This window comes from Scyliorhinus torazame, chromosome 13, assembly GCF_047496885.1.
Source record: "Scyliorhinus torazame isolate Kashiwa2021f chromosome 13, sScyTor2.1, whole genome shotgun sequence".
Lineage (NCBI taxonomy): Eukaryota > Metazoa > Chordata > Chondrichthyes > Carcharhiniformes > Scyliorhinidae > Scyliorhinus > Scyliorhinus torazame.
Genome location: NC_092719.1, coordinates 218,499,567 through 218,521,279, shown reverse-complemented (window position 1 = coordinate 218,521,279; position 21,713 = coordinate 218,499,567). Strand labels below are relative to the sequence as shown.

The 21,713-nt window shown below is 46.5% G+C and overlaps 1 protein-coding gene across 2 annotated transcripts in view; it reads right to left on the bottom strand.

Moving 5' to 3' along the window:
• Window positions 1–2,694: 2,694 nt before the first annotated feature.
• LOC140388620 (host cell factor 1-like) overlaps window positions 2,695–21,713 on the bottom strand; it is a 114,403-nt gene continuing 95,384 nt past the window's right edge. For both annotated transcript variants that reach the window (XM_072473065.1, XM_072473066.1), the window contains exons 24-26: window positions 19,425–19,722; window positions 8,221–8,278; window positions 2,695–6,497 (exon numbers count right to left, since the gene is read on the bottom strand). In XM_072473065.1, coding sequence (XP_072329166.1) covers window positions 6,452–6,497; window positions 8,221–8,278; window positions 19,425–19,722 — 402 coding nt within the window. In that variant the 3' untranslated portion in view covers window positions 2,695–6,451. The remainder of the gene's footprint in view (window positions 6,498–8,220; window positions 8,279–19,424; window positions 19,723–21,713) is intronic.

The window sequence follows — 21,713 nt, the reverse complement described above, 5'->3', positions numbered from 1 at the left end:
TCTGGCTGAAGAAATTCCTTCTCATCTCGGTTTTACAGAATCTGAGATGGTGTCATCTGGTTCTAGTTTTTCTTACTAGTGGAAACATCCTCTCCACATCCACTCTATCCAGGCCTTGCAGTATCCTGTAAGTTTCAATAAGATCCCCCCTCATCCTTCTAAACTCCGAGTACAGACCCAGAGTCCTCAACCGTTCCTCAACGACAAGCTCTTCATTCCAGGGATCATTCTTGTGAACCTCCTCTGGACCCTTTCCAGGGCCAGCACATCCTTCCTTAGATACGGGGCCCAAAACTGCTCACAATACTCTAAATGAGGTGTCCAGAGCCTTATACAGCCTCAGAAGTACACCCATGTCTTGTATTCCAGCCCTCTCAACATGAATGCTAACATTGCATTTGCCTTCTTCACTGCCGACTGAACCTGCACATTAACCTGAAGAGAATCTTGAACAAGGACTCTCAAGTCCCTTTGTGCTTCTGATTTCCTAAACCTTTCCCCATTTAGAAAGGTCTATGCCTCCTTTCAAAGTGCATAACCTCACACTTTTCCACATTGTATTCCATCTGCCACTTCTTTGCCCACTCTCCCACCCTGTCCAAGTCCTCTGCAGCTCCCCTGCTTCCTCATCTGTTCCTCTGCATATCTTTGTATTCGAGTTGTTCGACTTGTCAAGAAACAGCCTGATATAATCATACTCATGTAATCATACTGTCCAATGTTTCAGATACCGTTACCATCCTTGGATACGTCCTGTACCACCGGCAGGGCAGACCAAGCAGAGTTGGAAGCACAGCAAGCCCCGAAAGACGTGCTTGTTAGGTAAATTGGACATTCTGAATTCTCAACCAGCTCTAGTCGACACTGATGCAGACAGGGCTGTGTATGACACTTCGCTTCCTGAAATCAATGACCAGCTCCTTAGTTTTGCTGACCGTGAGGTATTGTTGTCGGTGCACCATGCCACTCGGTTCTATCTTCCTCCTGTACGGACTCATCGTTGTTTTGAGTCCAGCCCACTACGGTCGTGTCATCAGCAAACTTGTAGATGGAGTTGGAGCTGAATTTTGCCACGCAGTCGTGTGCGTGTATAGGGAGTAAAGTAGGGGGCTAAGTACGCAGCCTTGTGGGGCCCGGGTATTGAGGACTATTGTGGAGGATGTAAGAACTAGTAGCAGGAGTAGGCAATTCAGCTCGAGCCTGCTCCACCATTCAATATAATCATGGCTGATCTCCCCTTGGCCTCAACTCCACTTTCCTGCCCATTCTCCATAAGCCTTCAACCCATTTCCAATTTAAAAATCTGTCTATCTCCTCCTCAAATGTACTCAATGTCCTGGCCTCCACTGTACTCTGGGGTAGTGAATTTCACAGTTTCACAACCCTTTGAGGAGTAATTTTTTCTCATCTGAGTTTTAAATCTGCTCAATAAAGAAAACGTCAGGTTAGCATCCTAGTCTCATGCATATCATCTCTGGAGAATGCAGTTTATTCCTAGTGTTCAATCCCATCCCCCTCTGAATATATGGCGTAAATTCAATTACTTGGTCAATCAGTATGCATGAGTTTAGAACATTATTTCCTATAATTTGTCTTTGCCTTGTGCAACCTGTTTCTTGCACGGTTTGGTGCCTTTAAGATTTCAACAGATACGCTTGTGCATAATGCATTCCAGATTGCTGTTTGCAGCGTAGAAGGATCATTTATCTAGACTCAGCCTCGGTGAACTGATCAGCTGTGCGAGGCATCACCACAACCCAGCCCGAGATCTCTTCTCTCGCACACGTTGAAATGGTTCAAGTAATGTACAAGTTCCTCTGGTTGAATTATCTGTTAACCAGAGCCCATTCAACTACTGTCCACCCGGTCACAATGACATCCCCATGCCCAACAACCCTGCATTCCTCCCAATTCTGGCCTCCTGCACATCCTCAATTTTAATTGTTTCACCCTATTGCTGGCCATGTCTTCAGACCCTGTGCTAGCCCTAAGCTCTGGAATTTTTTCTCTGTAACACAGCTGCCATGTATGCTGCACCAAAGCCTACTTCTTCGATCAAGCTTTCAGCCACAAAGTCACTGAATTGTTGCAGTGCAAAACCTGTCCTGGTATCTCATGTATTGTGGTGTTAATTTTGTCCGATTTACATTCCTGCAAAGTACCTTGGGGCGGATTACATGGTAGCACAGTGGTTAGCACTGTTGCTTCACAGCGCCAGGGTCCCAGGTTCGATTTTGGTTTGGGTCACTGTCTGCGCGGAGTCTGCACATTCTCCCCGCGTCTGCTTGGGTTTCCTCCGGGTGCTCCGGTTTCCCCGACAAGTCCCGAAAGACGTGCTGTTAGGTGAATTGGACATTCTGAATTCTCCCTGTGTACCTGAACAGGCGCCGGAATTTGGCGACTAGGGAATTTTCACAGTAACTTCATTGCAGTGTTAATGTAAGACTACTTGTGACATAATAAAGATTATGTTAAAGGCACTATATAAATGCAAGTAGTTGCTGCTGAAGTGAACTTTTGACCTGACCGTCTACACAGCTTTAGCCATCTCAAGGTACATTTCACCAGATGGCCATTTGGGAAACAGCTTTGGGGATACGAGGGGGAATAAAAGGGGGAGGAAAACTAGACAACGGAAAATAAAAATGCAAGAAAAAGCAAGAGAATTAAGTTTAACATTTCAGGGAAACCATGTTTATTCCAAAAAGGTTTTATTCAAAAAAAGCACAAAAAAAGGTAGCAAAATGATTTATAATTTGACTTTTCTACAATGGACAATGTTTTTTTGTGTTTTCCTTTAAATCCCAAAAAATATAAATTCATTACAACTGGTGAAAGCAGCAGAGAAGTACATATAAATGTTACCAACTTCACAGCATGGGGAAACAGCTACATACAGAAGTCAGGGTGGGAGAAAGAGGGAAATATCTTCTTCTGGAGAGCAAATTCTAAACTACCCGTATTTCCCACCACCTCTCTCCCGCCCAGTTTAAACATGTAAAAACTATACAAAACCCTTTTCTTTAAAAAAAAAAAGAACACATTAACACACTTCCTATCTGAGCTGTACACAATATTACAAAATGACTCGGGCCAAACTTGGGCCTTTTTTTTGCATCATTTAAAGACATACCCTGTACAGAGAGAATAGCTGTCCTCAGATAACTAAAACCCTTCCAATTTCACCACTGGCCTGCCTGTCCAAAGAAAGCTTAAGCAAAAAGGCTTCTGGTGTATGACATGGGAGATGTCCTTTGAACTTGAGACAGCTAAGGAGAAGTGATCCAGGAAGGAATGAAAAAAATAAAGTTTATATACAGATTGCTAAGTTATGAAATCCAGATAGATACATCGCGTATATATATATCTCTTTGTGGAAAAAGGGATTAAAAGAAAGTGGGAGAGAACATCAGTATTTTTCCTTCTCCCAGATCTCCGAATAACTATATATATTTAAAAAGACACAGACTACCAATTATAGTACTCAGAAAAAAATCTTTGTGCGCTGACAAATAAAATCAGGGCGATTATGCTGTTTGCATTCGGGATGTTGCTCGAAACATCTGGCTGAACAAAACAAGCGTGGCTTACGAGAGACTGAGACTAGGATTATAATGCTCCCTCGACCCATACACCTGCAGTAACACAGAGGTTTCTGACAGGCTGAGTTCTGTTGCAGGAGTTTAATTTGACAAAAAGGTAAAAATGATTTTGCCCCATGACAAATATTTGCTTCCAGAACAGATGGGTCATATTTTCACAGGGAACAAGCGTAGATTTTTTGTATTAAATTCACAAATATAAGTGTATGTATTTTAAAAATGCTGTTTCGACCAGAAGTCAAATTTATCTTATGAATAAATTGCAAGATGCCCAGGATGGTACAGAGTAACAAATGGTATGTGACATTTTCATACTCTGAAAAGTCATCTGGTTCAAATCATAAATATTGTTCTTCCAATATGTGGGCCCATAGAACACAAGGCATTGGGGGAATTATGGGGCGGGAATGAGTACAAGTCGGTCACTGTATAATACTGGGGTACAGTACTGGTGTGCACAGGCTCATCAATGCAGGTGGCAACAACTTGAGGGGATAAAGACCATCACACAAATGTACTAGCACATTAATGCAGAACATATTTTGGTATATGATGGTACCAAAACGACAAAGAAATCCTAAGGAAAACAGTGCAAGGCATTAATAAAGGAAGAATCGGTGCACCTAATACTTAAAATGATTTATGAAAAATAAATAGTCGTCAGTGCCCCGGACCTCAGTAAGGAGTGTAGAGCCGAAGTGCATACAAGGTTCAGCACATTTGGCTGTTGAAAGTTGGAGAAGAAAATTAGCTTTAAAAGAACCCCCCCCGCATAATTCCCCCAATGCCTCACTGACATGTCCTCAGATATCAGCAGCCACCAGCGGCTATTTTCACCCGGGTCTAGATGATGAGGATTGGTAGGCTACGCTATCAAGGCATCATAGTAGAATCCAAAGTAATTCCTACCCAACCCAGCATACCACTCTCCAGGAGTTTTGTTGGGTGATCACCAAGGCCAGGTGAGGTTCTTCAGAGACACTGACTTATAGTTGCGCAATCTCTCCTACCTACTAGTGCCAAGTAAATTTCACTCACCTCATCAGAGGATGGTCCGTTGAACACAACCTACTGTCTTCTTGCCTGACTCAGTGCTGCACAGGCTGTGCAATGACTCATCCATCTATAGACTCTGGGAACTTTCCTAGCTATTGCCCCACCCAACTTTGTGCATGCTACACATTCAAACTAAAAGAGGTTTCTGAAGCAGGCACGTGATCATGGAGCGGTGCGCTTGGACCACAGCCCTACCTGTCAAAAAGGTTGGCCATTAATCAGACATGGAAACACCCACACAGCCCTGCTATAGAGTGACTTAGCCACACACCGATCTAGCTGTGGTACTGATCCAGTTGCAATCCACTTTTTTTTGTTGCACGGTTGAACTGAAAAGCAGAGAAGTTGCTTCTCTCTGTTTGGGGAGATTCCCACCCCACTCAATCTTCTCCCTTTCACAACGCAATCCAGTTGGAGCAGGGGCGGGGGCAGGGCAGAAACTCAATATCCTGATAAAGAGGGGTAGTTCTAGTCACATACACAAACACATGCTATTCCTGTCTGTGGAACTTTGGGATGGGGGAAATTATTCTATTTATAATCATATTTAGAGTTATAAATTGTTGCCTCCTCTCACGCTAATTGTGCACTCACCCCCCAGACACACAGGACAGACAAGAAACCTTTGTTGGGGGGGGGGGGGGAAATCAGATTTGCTACCACTCCTACTGCATTTGGGCAAATCTTCAAGGGGCTTGTTTCTAGTTCCGATCAATTACATCTCGCGAGTTTATGCAGACCAATACAACCCAGCAGCTGATCACACAAGTAGTTATCATCCCACCACTCAATATACAGCTACACAGCTGTCTCAGACACGTAAAAGTACAGGTTAGAAATTTGGATTCAAAGCTGTTTTGCGTCCTCCCCCATTCCCAGTCTAATAGAAAACCTGGACTCATTCTAAAACATGGATCACCGTTCCTGACCAGCAGCAAACACTGCAGTTTTTCTTTTGTGCAAACCTGTGACAAAATGGCACAATATTAGTGTACACGAAGCCTGTGCTGAGGCAGTGTCAAACTGTAACACTTTATATTCACAATTCCCTCCAATAAGAATCATAATAGGATAGTACACACTGAAACGTTACAGGTGAAGATGTTTGTACAGAAAAAAGTTTTCGTTGACCATTTAAGGGTATTAATACACCCAATTAATTACATGTGGAGGTTTTGAAGTGGGGAAGTAGAGAGAGGGAGAGAGAGAGAACAATGAGACAACCTAGTTCCTCAGAGAAGGAAAAAAAGCTGGTTAAACCTTCAATCAAGTTCATTGTAAGGAGGTTATTTGCAGTTCCAAGTGATGAATCCTTATTAAAGGCTGTAACATGGTTGATAGCACAGGCTCTGCACGCTGGTCTCACGATTTGCAGGTTTCCAAAGCGAAGAGTTTGCATCAGTTGTGTGATATGCAGAAAGAAACAAGTGCTGCTTCGAAAACAGCTGCTAGAGGAGGGAGGAGAAAAAACTAGAGAGGAAAGATTTTAAAATTTACCTACTCTGATGAGACATATCAGTAAATGTGTTTTGGCGATTTGGATCATTTGGCAGGTAAATGCACTTCAATACATCAGGGTGCCTTTCCTTCAAATAATACCACCAGTTCACTGCAGGTACTTTCAAATGAAATTCTTGTCTTCTTCAATGGACAGCAATAAAAGTAGGGACTTTGTTCTCTGAAGCAAAATCCTGCTGCTGGGCGGTGTGCCGATATACCAAGTAGATTCTGCATCTAGTTGAGTTCTTAGTTATTTAAAATAAAAAGGCGAAAGTTCACAACGCACGTGGGATTTAGGATGCATCTCCCTTAGACTTCTTGTTCACACTTACTAGCTTGCTGTTTCCGTAAAGAGAGAGAGAGAGAGAGAGAGATTACAAAATGAACATTACATTTGTGCCCCCTAATAAACAGCAGCAAATGAGCTACTGGGTGAGGTTAAATCCCTCATACGACAGGTCAGAATAAAGACACTTGGGTCCATTTGAACTTTTTCTTTCCAGAGTAACATCCAACAAATCTCCGCATGGCATCAGCTCTTCATCTCCTCGATCAACATAAATGAAAATGAAATGAATGAAAATCGCTTATTGTCACAAGTCGGCTTCAAATGAAGTTACTGTGAAAAGCCCCTAGTCGCCACATTCCAGCGCCTGTTCGGGGAGGCTGGTACGGGAATTGAACCGTGCTGCTGGCCTGCCTTGGTCTGCTTTAAAAACCAGCGATTTAGCTCACTGTGCTAAACCTATTCTGGTTTCTGCAAATTTTTAAAAAATAAATGCAGAGCACCAAATTTTTTTTCCCATTAAGGGGCAATGTAGCATGGCCGATCCACTTAGCCTGCACATCTTTGGGTTGTGGGGGAGAGACCCACGCAGACAAGGGGAGAATGTGCAAATTCTTCATGGACAGTGACCCGGGGCCGGGTTCAAACCTGGGTTCTCAGCGCCGTGAGTAAGCAGTGCGAACCACTGATGGTTTCTGCAATTGTTGCTGATAACCGGCTGGCAAGATTGATTTGAAGCAAGTATGTGCTGCCAAGCTGCACAGATCACAAATCTTCCTGGTCTAGGCCAAGTTAGCTGATCTCAGGCATGGCAGCAGTACAGGCATTACGACCCACCATGGTGGGGAAAGAGGCAAAATAAATACCCCACCATTGACCACTCCCTTTTAAAAAATAAATTTAGAGTACCCAATTCATTTTTCCAATTAAGGGGCAATTTAGCATGGCCAAGCCACCTATCCTGCACATCTTTGGGTTGTGTTGGCGAAACCCACACAAACACGGGGAGAATGTGCAAACTCCACACAAACAGTGACCCAGAACCGGGATCGAACCTGGGACCTCGGCGCCGTGAGGCAGCAGGGCTATCCCACTGCGCCACTGTGCTGCCCTACCATTGTCCACTCCTGATGTGGCTATGCAGGATCAGGCTTGACTGGGATTTGTTCCACAGCTAATTAGCCTGTTGATACCCAGCGCCATGAATCAGAGAAAGAACAATTTAAGTGACAGAATTAAACCAGCATTTATTCTTTCAAGTAGGAAGCTGGAATGTTGCAAGGAGTTAGTATGTTATCCTTGGTAACTGAGCCTGGATTTGATTCCAGCCCCAAACAGGAGTAGGATGTATTAGTTCATTGAGCCATTTTGTTAGTTCAGGCAGGTGCAAGACGGGGTTAGATACAGAATAAAGTTCCTCTATACTGTCCCCATCAAACACTCCCAGGACAGGTACAGCACGTTGTTAGATACAGAGTAAAGCTCCCTCTAACTGTCCCCATCAAACACTCCCAGGACAGGTACAGCATGGGGTTAGATACAGAGTAAAGCTCCCTCTCGTGTCTCAATTTCCATTAGCCCCATCCTAAGAACACTATGTATATATTCTATATATTTTCTCAACGCCCATTGCTTTTAAATGATCTGCCAACACCGCACGCGACTGATTCAATGGCATGTGGGCAAATATATTCTCAGTTCATTGTGCGAGGAGACATGAAATGAGCCTTAATTCAGTTCTTAATGGAAGGTGCTCCCTCAACACAAAATACTTACTCATCGTTGGATGCAACAGAACGCTTGGTTGCAGGCCTTGCCCCATCCTTGCTGGCATCTAGAAAATAAAATAGAAACTTGTTAGAACTAATTTTTCCCAATACTCATCTCCCCAAGCTAACTTTAGGTGCCAGCTCAGTAGGCAGCTCGGACACCCTATTGAGAAAAGTGTGGGTAAAATTACACTAGAGGTTTAAGGACAGAATCCAGGCTGACACTCAGTGGTACACCGAGGAGTGCTACATTGGTGGCGGGACCGGTACCATCTCTTAGATGAGAGGTTATACCAAGGTCTTGTCTGTCCTCTTGCGTGGATGCAAAATATCCACTGCATTATTTTCAAGAGTGGTGGAGGAATTCTTAGCAGTGTCCGAGACAATATCTATTCCTCAATAACCATCAGTAAAACAGATTGCCTGGTTATTTTCTCATCTCTGCACAAGAATAGGCTGCCATGTTTCCTCCATTACAACAACAGTATTTGCTGTAAAACTCTTTTCGATGGTTTGAGGTTGCGATCCAAATGTGATTGTGTGTTTTACCAGCCAACTCAATAAGATGCCTCCTGGGAGGCGCAGTGGTTAGCACTGCTGGCTCACGCGCCGAGGTCCCAGGATCGATCACGGCTCTGGGTCACTGTCCGCGTGGAGTTTGCACATTCTCCCCGTGTTTGCGTGGGTTTCGCCCCCACAACCCAAAAGATGTGCAGGGTCGGTGGATTGGTCACGCTAAATTGCCTCTTAATTGGAAAAATGGATTGGGTACCCTTCAATTTAAAAAGAAAATAAGATGCCTCCTTTGGTAATCAGTGAGGAACAGGGGACATTAGCCATGCATTCAAATTGCAGGAGATCCTAAAACCAGCTGTCAGACTGTAAATAAAACGTATCTCTCTGTCATCCTCCTCCTGGAGAACTGTCACAGGGAGAATAACTTCAAACACACACAAATATTTGATATTGGACAAAAGAGGCAATGAAATCCTCAAAAAACTCGACAGCCTGATACAAGACGAGATAGGGAATTAGAGCCCGCAAAATTAGCTTTATACATTTAAAGTATCAAAGTTGGACAATTAAGATTCGCAGAGTATCTTTTTAAAAATAAATTTAGAGTATCTAATTTTTTTTTTTCCCAATTGGGCAATTTAGTGTGGCCAATCCATCTAATCTGCACATCTCTACGTTGTGGGGTGAAACCCACACAGACACGGGGAGAATGTGCAAACTCCACACGGACAGTGACCCAGGGCCGGGATTCAAGCCCGGGTCCTCAGCGCCGTAGTCCCAGTGCTAACGACTGCCGCCCTGAGAGTCGCAGAGTATCTGATCTAAATTTGAAAATTAATGAGACAGATAAAATGCACTTCTCTCAATAAACCAGAGATCCACACAATGGTATCAGCATCAGAAAATCTTGTGAAAATTCAGACTGAGTTATAGAGAAAAGAAACAAAAAAGTGAAATGCATGGAACACAGCAGTGACAGAATAACGGTTCCAGTGTGGACACTTTCTCATTTCTAACGAAGATTCTGATCAAAAAACAATTTATATTTCTCCAGTAATCAAACAGCCCAAGGTACTTGCTTCACTGAGGTTTTAGAAAACCAGATTTGACAAGTCACGCAAGAACACAACCAAATGCTTAGTTAAAGGACATCATCATCCTAACTTCAAAATATATATCGCCGTTCCTTCATTGTTGGTGGGTCAAAATCCTGGAACATTCTCCCGAGCAGCACTGTGGGTGTACCTACACCACATGGACTGCAGCGATTCAAAAAGCTAGCTCCACCATCTTCTCAAGGGAAATTAGAAATGGTCAATAAATGCTGGCCTAGCCAGTTAGCACAGTGGTTAGCACTGTTGCTTCACAGGGTCCCATGTTCGATTCCCGGCTTGGGTCACTGTCTGTGTGGAGTCTGCACGTTCCACCTGTGTCTGCGTGGGTTTCCTCCGTGTGCTCCGGTTTCCTCCCACAAGTCCCGAAAGACATGCTTGTTAGGTAATTTGGCCATTCTGAATTCTCCCTTTGTACCCGAACAGGCGCCGGAGTGTGGCGACTAGGGGCTTTTCACAGTAACTTCATTGCCGTGTAAATGTAAGCCTACTTGTGACAATAAAGATTTGTTATATTATTACATCCTGTAAAAATGAATTAAAAAAGGTAGGTTTTAAGGAGTGTCTTAAAAAATGGAGAATGTGGTGGAGGGGTTTAAAGAAGGAATTACAAAGCTTAGAGCCCAGGCAGCTGAAGACATTGAAAACATGGCCACCAACTCTGGAGGGACAAAAAACATGGTGCTCAAAAGACCAGAGTTAGAGAAGTGTGGATGTCTCTGAGGGATGTGGGGCTGGAGGAAATGATAAAGATAAGGAGGGGCAAGGCAAGGAGAGGATTTATAATCAAGGATGAGAATTCTTTAAAAAGCCAAAGGGGGGGGGGGCGCGACAGTGCAGTGGGTTACCACTGCTGCCTCATGGCGACGAGGACCTGGCTCAGATCCTGGCCCCGGCTCACTGTCCATGTGGAGTTTGCACATTCTCCCTGTGACTGCGTGGGTCTCAACCCCACAACACAAAATGATGTGCAGGGTAGGTGGATTGGCCACGCTAAATTGTACCTTAATTGGAAAAACAATAATTGGGTACTCTAAAATGCTCATCTTGGGGTAAAATATGACAATGGAAGAGGGGTGGAGTTGGTGGCTAAGGGGCAGAGTTTGCGACAGGGAAAAAAGATAATGGCTTCAGTCATCCCAATACTCATTTGATGAATTTTTTGCTCATTCAGTACTGGATGTCTCACAAGCAGACTGACAATTTAGGGGCTGAAAGGGAGTCGGTGGGAGGTGAATCTGCTGTCAACATACACGTGGAAACTGTCACTGTTCTTTGGATTATGTCACCGAAGAGCATGTAGATGAGAAATAGGAGGGGTCCAATAATAGATCCTTGGGGGGGAGGGGGGCAGCAAGGTAACGATGTGGAAGCAGAAAGAGAAGCCATTACAGTTGCAGCTGGTTCTCTGACTATGAATAGATAACTAATGGAGCTGGGTGAGTGTAGTCCCACTCAGGCAGTGGAGAGGTGATGGTGTGCCCAACTGTGTCAAAGGCCGTAAACAGTTAAAGGAGGACAAAGAGGGATAATTTGCCTTTGCGACAGTCATGTAGGATGTCATCCGTGAAACTGATGAGAGCTACTTTGGTGGGGCAGAAACCTGAACAGAAGGAGTTCCAGGAAAGATGGGAACAGATTTGAGGGAGGCACGCACACCTTCAAAGACTTTGGAGGAAGTAAGGGAGGTTGGAGATGGAGGAGTAGTTTGAAAGGACAGAGGGACCGAGAGTTGTTTTTTGAGAAGCGTGGTGACTGCAAATTTGAAGAGAAGGACAGACGCCGAGGAGAGAACGCTGTTAATATTGGCTAACATAGGAGTCAGGAAGGGAAATTGGGTGGTCAGGGGTTTAATGGGATTAGGGTCGAGAGAACAGGAGATCAGTCACATGGACAAGATGAAATCAGAGGGGCCAGGAGGGAAGATAGAGAGAAAATTGAAACCTGGCTTCTCTGTAGATGTACTGACAGACCTGTGTCACAGAGCCAGTATTCTGTACAAATAGTTAGAATGATAAATGTACGTTTCCCATTTAACCCAAAATAAATTACTCTAACACGAAGGGAGTTTGAATTAAACACAGAACCAAATGACATGGTTTTCAGCTGCCTCAGAGTCACCAAGATAATAAAGGGTGAAGAATGACAATTCAACTGGACCCCAACACAAATCAATATTTTCTGAAGGGAGGAGGGGAAAATAAAACAAGAGGCCATTCTGCCCCTCGAGCCGGTTCCATTAATACTAGATGATCTTTATCCCAATTCCACTTGCCTATTCGTTCCCCATATCTCTGGATTCCCTTATCCAGAAAAACTCCATCTATCTTAAACTTGAGTGAGAATATCCACGATTTGAAAACAGCGCGGGAGCTGAGTGAGCCGGGACTCTGAAAACAGCGCGGGAGGTGAGTGAGCCGGGACTCTGAAAACAGCGCGGGAGCTGAGTGAGCCGGGACAGTGAAAACAGTGCGAGAGCTGAGTGAGCCGGGACATTGAAAACAGCGCGGGAGCTGAGTGAGCCGGGATTCTGAAAACAGCGCGGGAGGTGAGTGAGCTGGGACAGTGAAAACAGCGCGAGCGATGAGTGAGCCGGGACAGTGAAAACAGCGCGAGAGGAGAGAGAGCTGGGACAGTGAAAACAGCACGGGAGGCGAGTGAGTCGGGACAGTGAAAACAGCGCGAGCGATGAGTGAGCCGGGACAGTGAAAACAGCGTGAGAGGAGAGAGAGCCGGGACAGTGAAAACAGCACGGGAGGCGAGTGAGCCGGGACAGTGAAAACAGCGCGGGAGCTGAGTGAGCTGGGACTCTGAAAACAGCGCGGGAGGTGAGTGAGCCGGGACTCTGAAAACAGCACGGGAGGTGAGTGAGCCGGGACTCTGAAAACAGCACGGGAGGTGAGTGAGCCGGGACACTGAAAACAGCGCGGGAGCTGAGTGAGCCGGGACTCTGAAAACAGCGCGAGAGGTGAGTGAGCCGGGACTCTGAAAACAGCGCGGGAGCTGAGTGAGCCGGTACTCTGAAAACAGCGCGGGAGGTGAGTGAGCCGGGACTCTGAAAACAGCGCAGGAGCTGAGTGAGCCGGGACTTTTAAACAGCGCGGGAGGTGAGTGAGCCGGGACATTGAAAACAGCGCGGGAGGCGAGTGAGCCGGGACTCTGAAAACAGCGTGAGAGGTGAGTGAGCCGGGACAGTGAAAACAGCGTGGGAGCTGAGTGAGCCGGGACAGTGAAAACAGTGCGAGAGCTGAGTGAGCCGGGACATTGAAAACAGCGCGGGAGCTGAGTGAGCCGGGACAGTGAAAACAGTGCGAGAGCTGAGTGAGCCGGGACATTGAAAACAGCGCGGGAGCTGAGTGAGCCGGGATTCTGAAAACAGCGCGGGAGGTGAGTGAGCCGGGACAGTGAAAACAGCGCGAGCGATGAGTGAGCCGGGACAGTGAAAACAGCGCGAGAGGAGAGAGAGCTGGGACAGTGAAAACAGCACGGGAGGAGAGTGAGCCGGGACAGTGAAAACAACGCGAGCGATGAGTGACCCGGGACAGTGAAAACAGCGTAAGAGGAGAGAGAGCCGGGACAGTGAAAACAGCACGGGAGGCGAGTGAGCCGGGACAGTGAAAACAGCGCGGGAGCTGAGTGAGCTGGGACTCTGAAAACAGCGCGGGAGGTGAGTGAGCCGGGACTCTGAAAACAGCACGGGAGGTGAGTGAGCCGGGACACTGAAAACAGCGCGGGAGCTGAGTGAGCCGGGACTCTGAAAACAGCGCGGGAGCTGAGTGAGCCGGGACTCTGAAAACAGCGCGAGAGGTGAGTGAGCCAGGACTCTGAAAACAGCGCGGGAGCTGAGTGAGCCGGTACTCTGAAAACAGCGCGGGAGGTGAGTGAGCCGGGACTCTGAAAACAGCGCAGGAGCTGAGTGAGCCGGGACTTTGAAAACAGCGCGGGAGGTGAGTGAGCCGGGACATTGAAAACAGCGCGGGAGGTGAGTGAGCCGGGACTCTGAAAACAGCGCGGGAGGTGAGTGAGCCGGGACAGTGAAAACAGCGCGGGAGGTGAGTGAGCCGGGACTCTGAAAACAGCGCGGGAGCTGAGTGAGCCGGGACAGTGAAAACAGCGCGGGAGCTGAGTGAGCCGGGACTTTGAAAACAGCGCGGGAGGTGAGTGAGCCGGGACATTGAAAACAGCGCGGGAGGTGAGTGAGCCGGGACTCTGAAAACAGCGCGGGAGGTGAGTGAGCCGGGACTCTGAAAACAGCGCGGGAGCTGAGTGAGCCGGGACAGTGAAAACAGCGCGAGAGGTGAGTGAGCCGGGACAGTGAAAACAGCGCGGGAGCTGAGTGAGCCGGGACTCTGAAAACAGCGCGGGAGGTGAGTGAGCCGGGACAGTGAAAACAGCGCGGGAGGTGAGTGAGCCGGGACAGTGAAAACAGCGTGGGAGATGAGTGAGCCGGGACTCTGAAAACAGCGCGGGAGCTGAGTGAGCCGGGACAGTGAAAACAGCGCGGGAGCTGAGTGAGCCGGGACTCTGAAAACAGCGCGGAAACAGCGCGGGAGGTGAGTGAGCCGGGACAGTGAAAACAGCGCGAGAGGTGAGTGAGCCGGGACAGTGAAAACAGCGTGGGAGATGAGTGAGCCGGGACTCTGAAAACAGCGCGGGAGCTGAGTGAGCCGGGACAGTGAAAACAGCGCGGGAGCTGAGTGAGCCGGGACTCTGAAAACAGCGCGGAAACAGCGCGGGAGGTGAGTGAGCCGGGACAGTGAAAACAGCGCGAGAGGTGAGTGAGCCGGGACAGTGAAAACAGCGCGGGAGCTGAGTGAGCTGGGACTCTGAAAACAGCGCGGGAGCCGAGTGAGCCGGGACAGTGAAAACAGCGCGGGTGATTTAAAAAGCGCGGGAGCTGCGAGTTGGAGCGGAGATTTTAAAAGATCGCGGCCTAGTTTCGGGAGCCGTTCGGAGGAGGAGGAGCAGTCTCTGTCAGGGAGAGAACCTGAGAACATCTAAGACACTCCGAGGGTAAGAAGGTAAGTAAGTGATTTTTACTCATTTTTACTTTTATACCTTTTTCAAATTGTGTGTCGGGGGGGAAACTGAAGTGACATCACAGAAAAGCTGTGGCCTTAGTGGCTGGTTGGGAATCTACACTAAATTAAAAAAATTAAACATTGGTAACTAATTAAACATAATTACTTAATTATAATTTAGAGGGATATCTAAGCCAGAGATCGGAGAGTACTATATTTAGCTTTCGCATTTCTATTAGAAATCTAGTGCTAGGAAACAGATAGTTAACAGTAACTTTGAAAATTAAAAAAATATATATATTAAATTTTAATTTTAATTAATTGACGCAATGTCAGTTAGAGGGGTGCAGTGCTCTGACTGTGAGATGTGGCAGGTCCGGGAGGCTTCCAGCGTCCCGGATGGCTTCATCTGCAGAAAGTGCACCCAACTGGAGCTCCTCGCAGACCGCATGGTTCGGTTGGAGCAGCAATTGGATGCACTTAGGAGCATGCAGGTGGCGGAAAGCGTCATAGATCGCAGTTATGTAAATGTAGTCACACCCAAGGTGCAGGCAGAGAAATGGGTGACCACCAGAAAGTGCAGGAATCCCCTGTGGTTGTCCCCCTCTCGAACAGGTATACCCCTTTGGATACTGTCGGGGGGGATAGCCTATCAGGGGAAAACAGCAGCAGCTAGAGCAGTGGCACCACGGCTGGCTCTGATATTCAGAAGGGAGCGTCAAAGCGCAGAAGAGTAATAGTAATAGGGGACTCTATAGTCAGGGGCACAGATAGGCGCTTCTGTGGACGTGAAAGAGACTCCAGGATGGTATGTTGTCTCCCTGGTGCCAGTGTCCAGGATATCTCCGAACGGGTAGAGGGCATCCTGAAAGGGGAGGGCAAACAGGCAGAGGTCGTTGTACATATTGGTACCAACGACATAGGCAGGAAGGGGCATGAGGTCCTGCAGCAGGAGTTCAGGGAGTTAGGCAGAAAGTTAAAAGACAGGACCTCGAGGATTGTAATCTCGGGATTACTCCCTGTGCCACGTGCCAGTGAGGCTAGAAATAGGAAGATAGAGCAGCTGAACACGTGGCTAAACAGCTGGTGTAGGAGGGAGGGTTTCCGTTATCTGGACCACTGGGAGCTCTTCCGGGGCAGGTGTGACCTATATAAGGACGGGTTGCATCTAAACCGGAGAGGCATAAATATCCTGGCCGCGAGGTTTGCTAGTGTCACACGGGAGGGTTTAAACTAGTATGGCAGGGGGGTGGGCACGGGAGCAATAGGTCAGAAGGTGAGAGCATTGAAGGAGAACTAGGGAATAGGAACAGTGGGGCTCTGAGGCAGAGCAGACAGGGAGAAGTTGATGAACACAGCGGGTCTGGTGGCCTGAAGTGCATATGTTTTAATGTAAGAAGTATTACGGGTAAGGCAGATGAACTTAGAGCTTGGATTAGTACTTGGAACTATGATGCTGTTGCCATTACAGAGACCTGGTTGAGGGAAGGGCAGGATTGGCAGCTAAGCGTTCCAGGATTTAGATGTTTCAGGCGGGATAGAGGGGGATGTAAAAGGGGAGGCGGAGTTGCGCTACTGGTTCGGGAGAATATCACAGCTGTACTACGAGAGGACACCTCCGAGGGCAGTGAGGCTATATGGGTAGAGATCAGGAATAAGAAGGGTGCAGTCACAATGTTGGGGGTTTACTACAGGCCTCCCAACAGCCAGCGGGAGATAGAGGAGCAGATAGGTAGACAGATTTTGGAAAAGAGTAAAAACAACAGGGTTGTGGTGATGGGAGACTTCAACTTCCCCAATATTGACTGGGACTCACTTAGTGCCAGGGGCTTAAACAGGGCGGAGTTTGTAAGGAGCATTCAGGATTGCTTCTTAAAACAATATGTAGACAGTCCAACTAGGGAAGGGACGGTACTGGACCTGGTATTGGGGAATGAGCCCGGCCAGGTGGTAGATGTTTCAGTAGGGGAACATTTCGGTAACAGTGACCACAATTCAGTAAGTTTTAAAGTACTGGTGGACAAGGATAAGAGTGGTCCTAGGATAAATGTGCTAAATTGGGGGAAGGCTAATTATAACAATATTAGGTGGGAACTGAAGAACATAGATTGGGGGCGGATGTTTGAGGGCAAATCAACATCTGACATGTGGGAGGTTTTCAAGTGGCAGTTGAAAGGAATTCAGGACCGGCATGTTCCTGTGAGGAAGAAGGATAAATACGGCAATTTTCGGGAACCTTGGATAACGAGAGATATTGTAGGCCTCGTCAAAAAGAAAAAGGAGGCATTTGTCAGGGCTAAAAGGCTGGGAACAGACGAAGCCTGCGTGGAATATAAGGAAAGTAGGAAGGAACTTAAGCAAGGAGTCAGGAGGGCTAGAAGGGGTCACGAAAAGTCATTGGCAAATAGGGTCAAGGAAAATCCCAAGGCTTTTTACACGTACATAAAAAGCAAGAAGGTAGCCAGGGAAAGGGTTGGCCCACTGAAGGATAGGCAAGGGAATCTATGTGTGGAGCCAGAGGAAATGGGCGAGGTACTAAATGAATACTTTGCATCAGTATTCACCAAAGAGAAGAAATTGGTAGATGTTGAGTCTGGAGAAGGGTGTGTAGATAGCCTGGGTCACATTGAGATCCAAAAAGACGAGGAGTTGGGTGTCTTAAAAAATATTAAGGTAGATAAGTCCCCAGGGCCTGATGGGATCTACCCCAGAATACTGAAGGAGGCTGGAGAGGAAATTGCTGAGGCCTTGACAGAAATCTTTGGATCCTCACTGTCTTCAGGGGATGTCCCGGAGGACTGGAGAATAGCCAATGTTGTTCCTCTGTTTAAGAAGGGTAGCAAGGATAATCCCGGGACCTACAGGCCGGTGAGCCTTACTTCAGTGGTAGGGAAATTACTGGAGAGAATTCTTCGAGACAGGATCTACTCCCATTTGGAAGCAAATGGACGTATTAGTGAGAGGCAGCACGGTTTTGTGAAGGGAAAGTCGTGTCTCACTAACTTGATAGAGTTTTTCTCGAGGAGGTCACTAAGATGATTGATGCAGGTAGGGCAGTGGATGTTGTCTATATGGACTTCAGTAAGGCCTTTGACAAGGTCCCTCATGGTAGACTAGTACTGCACTGTAAATTCTATGAATCTATGAAAAGGTGAAGTCACACGGGATCAGGGGTGAGCTGGCAAGGTGGATACAGAACTGGCTAGGTCATAGAAGGCAGAGAGTAGCAATGGAAGGATGCTTTTCTAATTGGAGGGCTGTGACCAGTGGTGTTCCACAGGGATCAGTGCTGGGACCTTTGCTCTTTGTAGTATATATAAATGATTTGGAGGAAAATGTAACTGGTCTGATTACTAAGTTTGCAGACGACACAAAGGTTGGTGGAATTGCGGATAGCGATGAGGACTGTCAGAGGATACAGCAGGATTTAGATTGTTTGGAGACTTGGGCGGAGAGATGGCAGATGGAGTTTAATCCGGACAAATGAGAGGTAATGCATTTTGGAAGGTCTAATGCAGGTAGGGAATATACAGTGAATGGGAGAACCCTCAAGAGTATTGAAAGTCAAAGAGATCTAGGATTACAGGTCCACAGGTCATTGAAAGGGGCAACACAGGTGGAGAAGGTAGTCAAGAAGGCATACGGCATGCTTGCCTTCATTGGCCAGGGCATTGAGTATAAGAATTGGCAAGTCATGTTGCAGCTGTATAGAACCTTAGTTAGGCCACACTTGGAGTATCGTGTTCAATTCTGGTCGCCACACTACCAGAAGGATGTGGAGGCTTTAGAGAGGGTGCAGAAGAGATTTACCAGAATGTTGCCTGGTATGGAGGGCATTAGCTATGAGGAGCGGTTGAATAAACTCAGTTTGTTCTCACTGGAACGAAGGAGGTTGAGGGGAGACCTGATAGAGGTCTACAAAATTATGAGGGGCATAGACAGAGTGGATAGTCAGAGGCTTTTCCCCAGGGTAGAGGGCTCAATTACTAGGGGGCATAGGTTTAAGGTGAGAGGGGCAAGGTTTAGAGTAGATGTACGAGGCAAGTTTTTTTACGCAGAGGGTAGTGTGTGCCTGGAACTCGCTACCGGAGGAGTTGGTGGAAGCAGGGACGATAGTGACATTTAAGGGGCATCTTGACAAATACATGAATAGGATGGGAATAGAGGGATACGGACCCAGGAAGTGTAGAAGATTGTAGCTTAGTCGGGCAGCATGGTCGGCACGGGCTTGGAGGGCCGAAGGGCCTGTTCCTGTGCTGTACATTTCTTTGTTCTTTGTTTGTTCTTTGGCCTGGGCCCTGAACTCTGGAATCTTTCCTAAACCTCTTCTCAAGATATGTATGAGAACTTATCTCTTTTGAGTAACTTTTTGGTCACCTGTCCTATTATCATGGGCGTGTCCTGACATCGAATACTACTCAAGGGTGCTCCCGTTAAGTGCCTTGAAACAGTTTCCTATTTTTAAAGTAAAATGCAAGATGTTGCTATAATCGCAGAGTCTTTCATGTTTATACAGATCCTTCCTCATTCCAGGTACAAGAAAATGAACCATCCCAGCTCACCTTGTAACCACCTGACCTGGGTGGCAGGCCCGTAGCCCTTCTCATTCTTGGCTGCTATCCTGAAGATTATAGCAGGTTTTGTGGTTGTATCAATGTGTGCATTTGCTAGGTTGGATGAAGACACCAGGCAGCTGGGAACAGGCCCACAGTAAACACGGACAAAGAGCAGATGGGATGTCCCTGCAGGTTTGGGATCTGTTGCCTGTGACCCTGGAAGTGCCAAATATACGGAGTATTCAATTATGCTTCCAGAAGTGACAGCAGGAGGCTCCCAGGAGAGTTGTGCACCTTCAGCAACCTGCAAAATAAAACATATCCAAATTTCTCAATCCCATTCGATTAAATTCTGAAACATTTTCTAAACCGTCCAATACAACACAAAACACCGCAGTATAATCTGGTTACAAGGATCGATTTGGCTCAGAGTCTAAAGGCTCCTTTTATCAACTATCAGTACGCCTGATCCACCATATCCACAATACCGTTAACCAATGATTTAAAACAGTCATTAATAACAGTTCAATCTCTCACTGACTGCTAAGAATGCGACTGCTGTCACACTCATGGTGCAAGCAGTGATCAAAGGAAGTCAGTGGCGTCACTTCATCTCGGGAGTCAGATCCTTTAAATTTATTCATTTATTGGATGAAAGCGTTGCTGACGAGACCAACATTTATTGTCCATCCCTAATTGCCCTCAGGGAGGGGATGGCGAGCTGCCTTGACAACTGAGGGGCTTAAATGTCTTGAACAAGGTCTAACAATGGATAACCACATTGTTGTGGGGGGTCAGGAGTCACAGATAGGGCAAACTGGATCAATAATCCCAGTGCAATATCGATACAGTTTACGGTCGTGGAGTCTATCAGATGGGTCATTAAGTCTAGACTTTGTCTTCCATTGAGGTGGCACTATTCAAGATTAGAGGATTTCTTTCAGTCACTGCCCCTATCCATGCACCCTCCCCAAATAGTTAAACTGGTCATTTATTTTTGTATTGCTAGTGGAAACTTATAGAATTTACAGTGCAGGAGGCTATTTGGCCCATCGAGTCTGCACCGGCCCTTGGAAAGAGCACCTTACTGAAGCCCACACCTCCACCCGATCCCTGTAACCCCATCTAACCTTTGGACACTAAGGGGCAATTTAGCCCTAATCTGCACATTTTGGACTCCCACACACACGGGAGAAAGTGCAAACTCCACACAGTCAACCAAGACCGGAATGGAACCCGGGTTCCTGGAGCTGTGAAGCAGCAGTGCTAACCGCTGTGCCACCGTGTGCTGCCCCTTATTCTGTATCAATTGGTTGTTGCATTTATGTAGTTATTAATTGCAGGCCAAGTAAAAAATGCTTTAGAATGCCCAGAACGTGAAGGATGATATGTAAAATGCAGTTCCTTTTTCTTTTAGTCGATCAAATGTTTGAAGTATCAGCTTCTTCTGGTTTCAAACTGTTCACTGGATCACATAATCTTAACAAAACTGAATAGATGATAGGGGGCCTGAAAATAATAACTCTTTTGTAAAGCAGGGAGTACAGCTTATATTCGGTTTATTGACTGTTCTTGATCAAATCACTCCTGGTTTATCAAATGCTCAGCAGCAACAGGATCATGGTCTTGTTTGAGCATATCTTACAAGAAACAAACACGGTATTAGTAGATATCAGTCAGATGGTAGCTGCAACATGGCTGGATGCCTCTGGGTGCGATTGGGGGGGGGGGGAGAAGCAGTCGAGGGAGAAATCAGTCAGGGCTCCAGTTTATGACCCATCATCCTTTGCTAAAATGCACACATCAACATCACAGGTGGACAAGATTGAATACTGGTGCAATTTCTTCTGCAGTCAAACAGCCCACTGAGAAATAGCTACAGGATTATATGTCCCAATGGGCCAGTATCATAGGAACAGGAGGAGGCCATTCAGTTCTTCAAACCCGTTTCACCATTCAATTAAATCAAGACTGACATGGATCTCAACTCCATCTACTGCTCTAGATTCTGTAATCCTTAACGCCTTATCTAACAAATGTTATCAACTGTAGTTAAGATGGAAGCATTTTGGGGAGGATACAGATGATGAAAGGGTAAAAGGCCAGACCAGGGTTAGCATCAGTAGTGTTTGCTAACAGCAACAGAAATAGGGTGATAGTACGTCAGAAAACAGATGAAAGTAAAGAGATATAGAATTCAGCTACAGATGTACATCGGCAAAATCTCAGGAATCTGAAAGACCGAGGTCTGAGGGTACCTGCGCCCTACAGTGAAGTTCCCCCTCTGGAAAGACC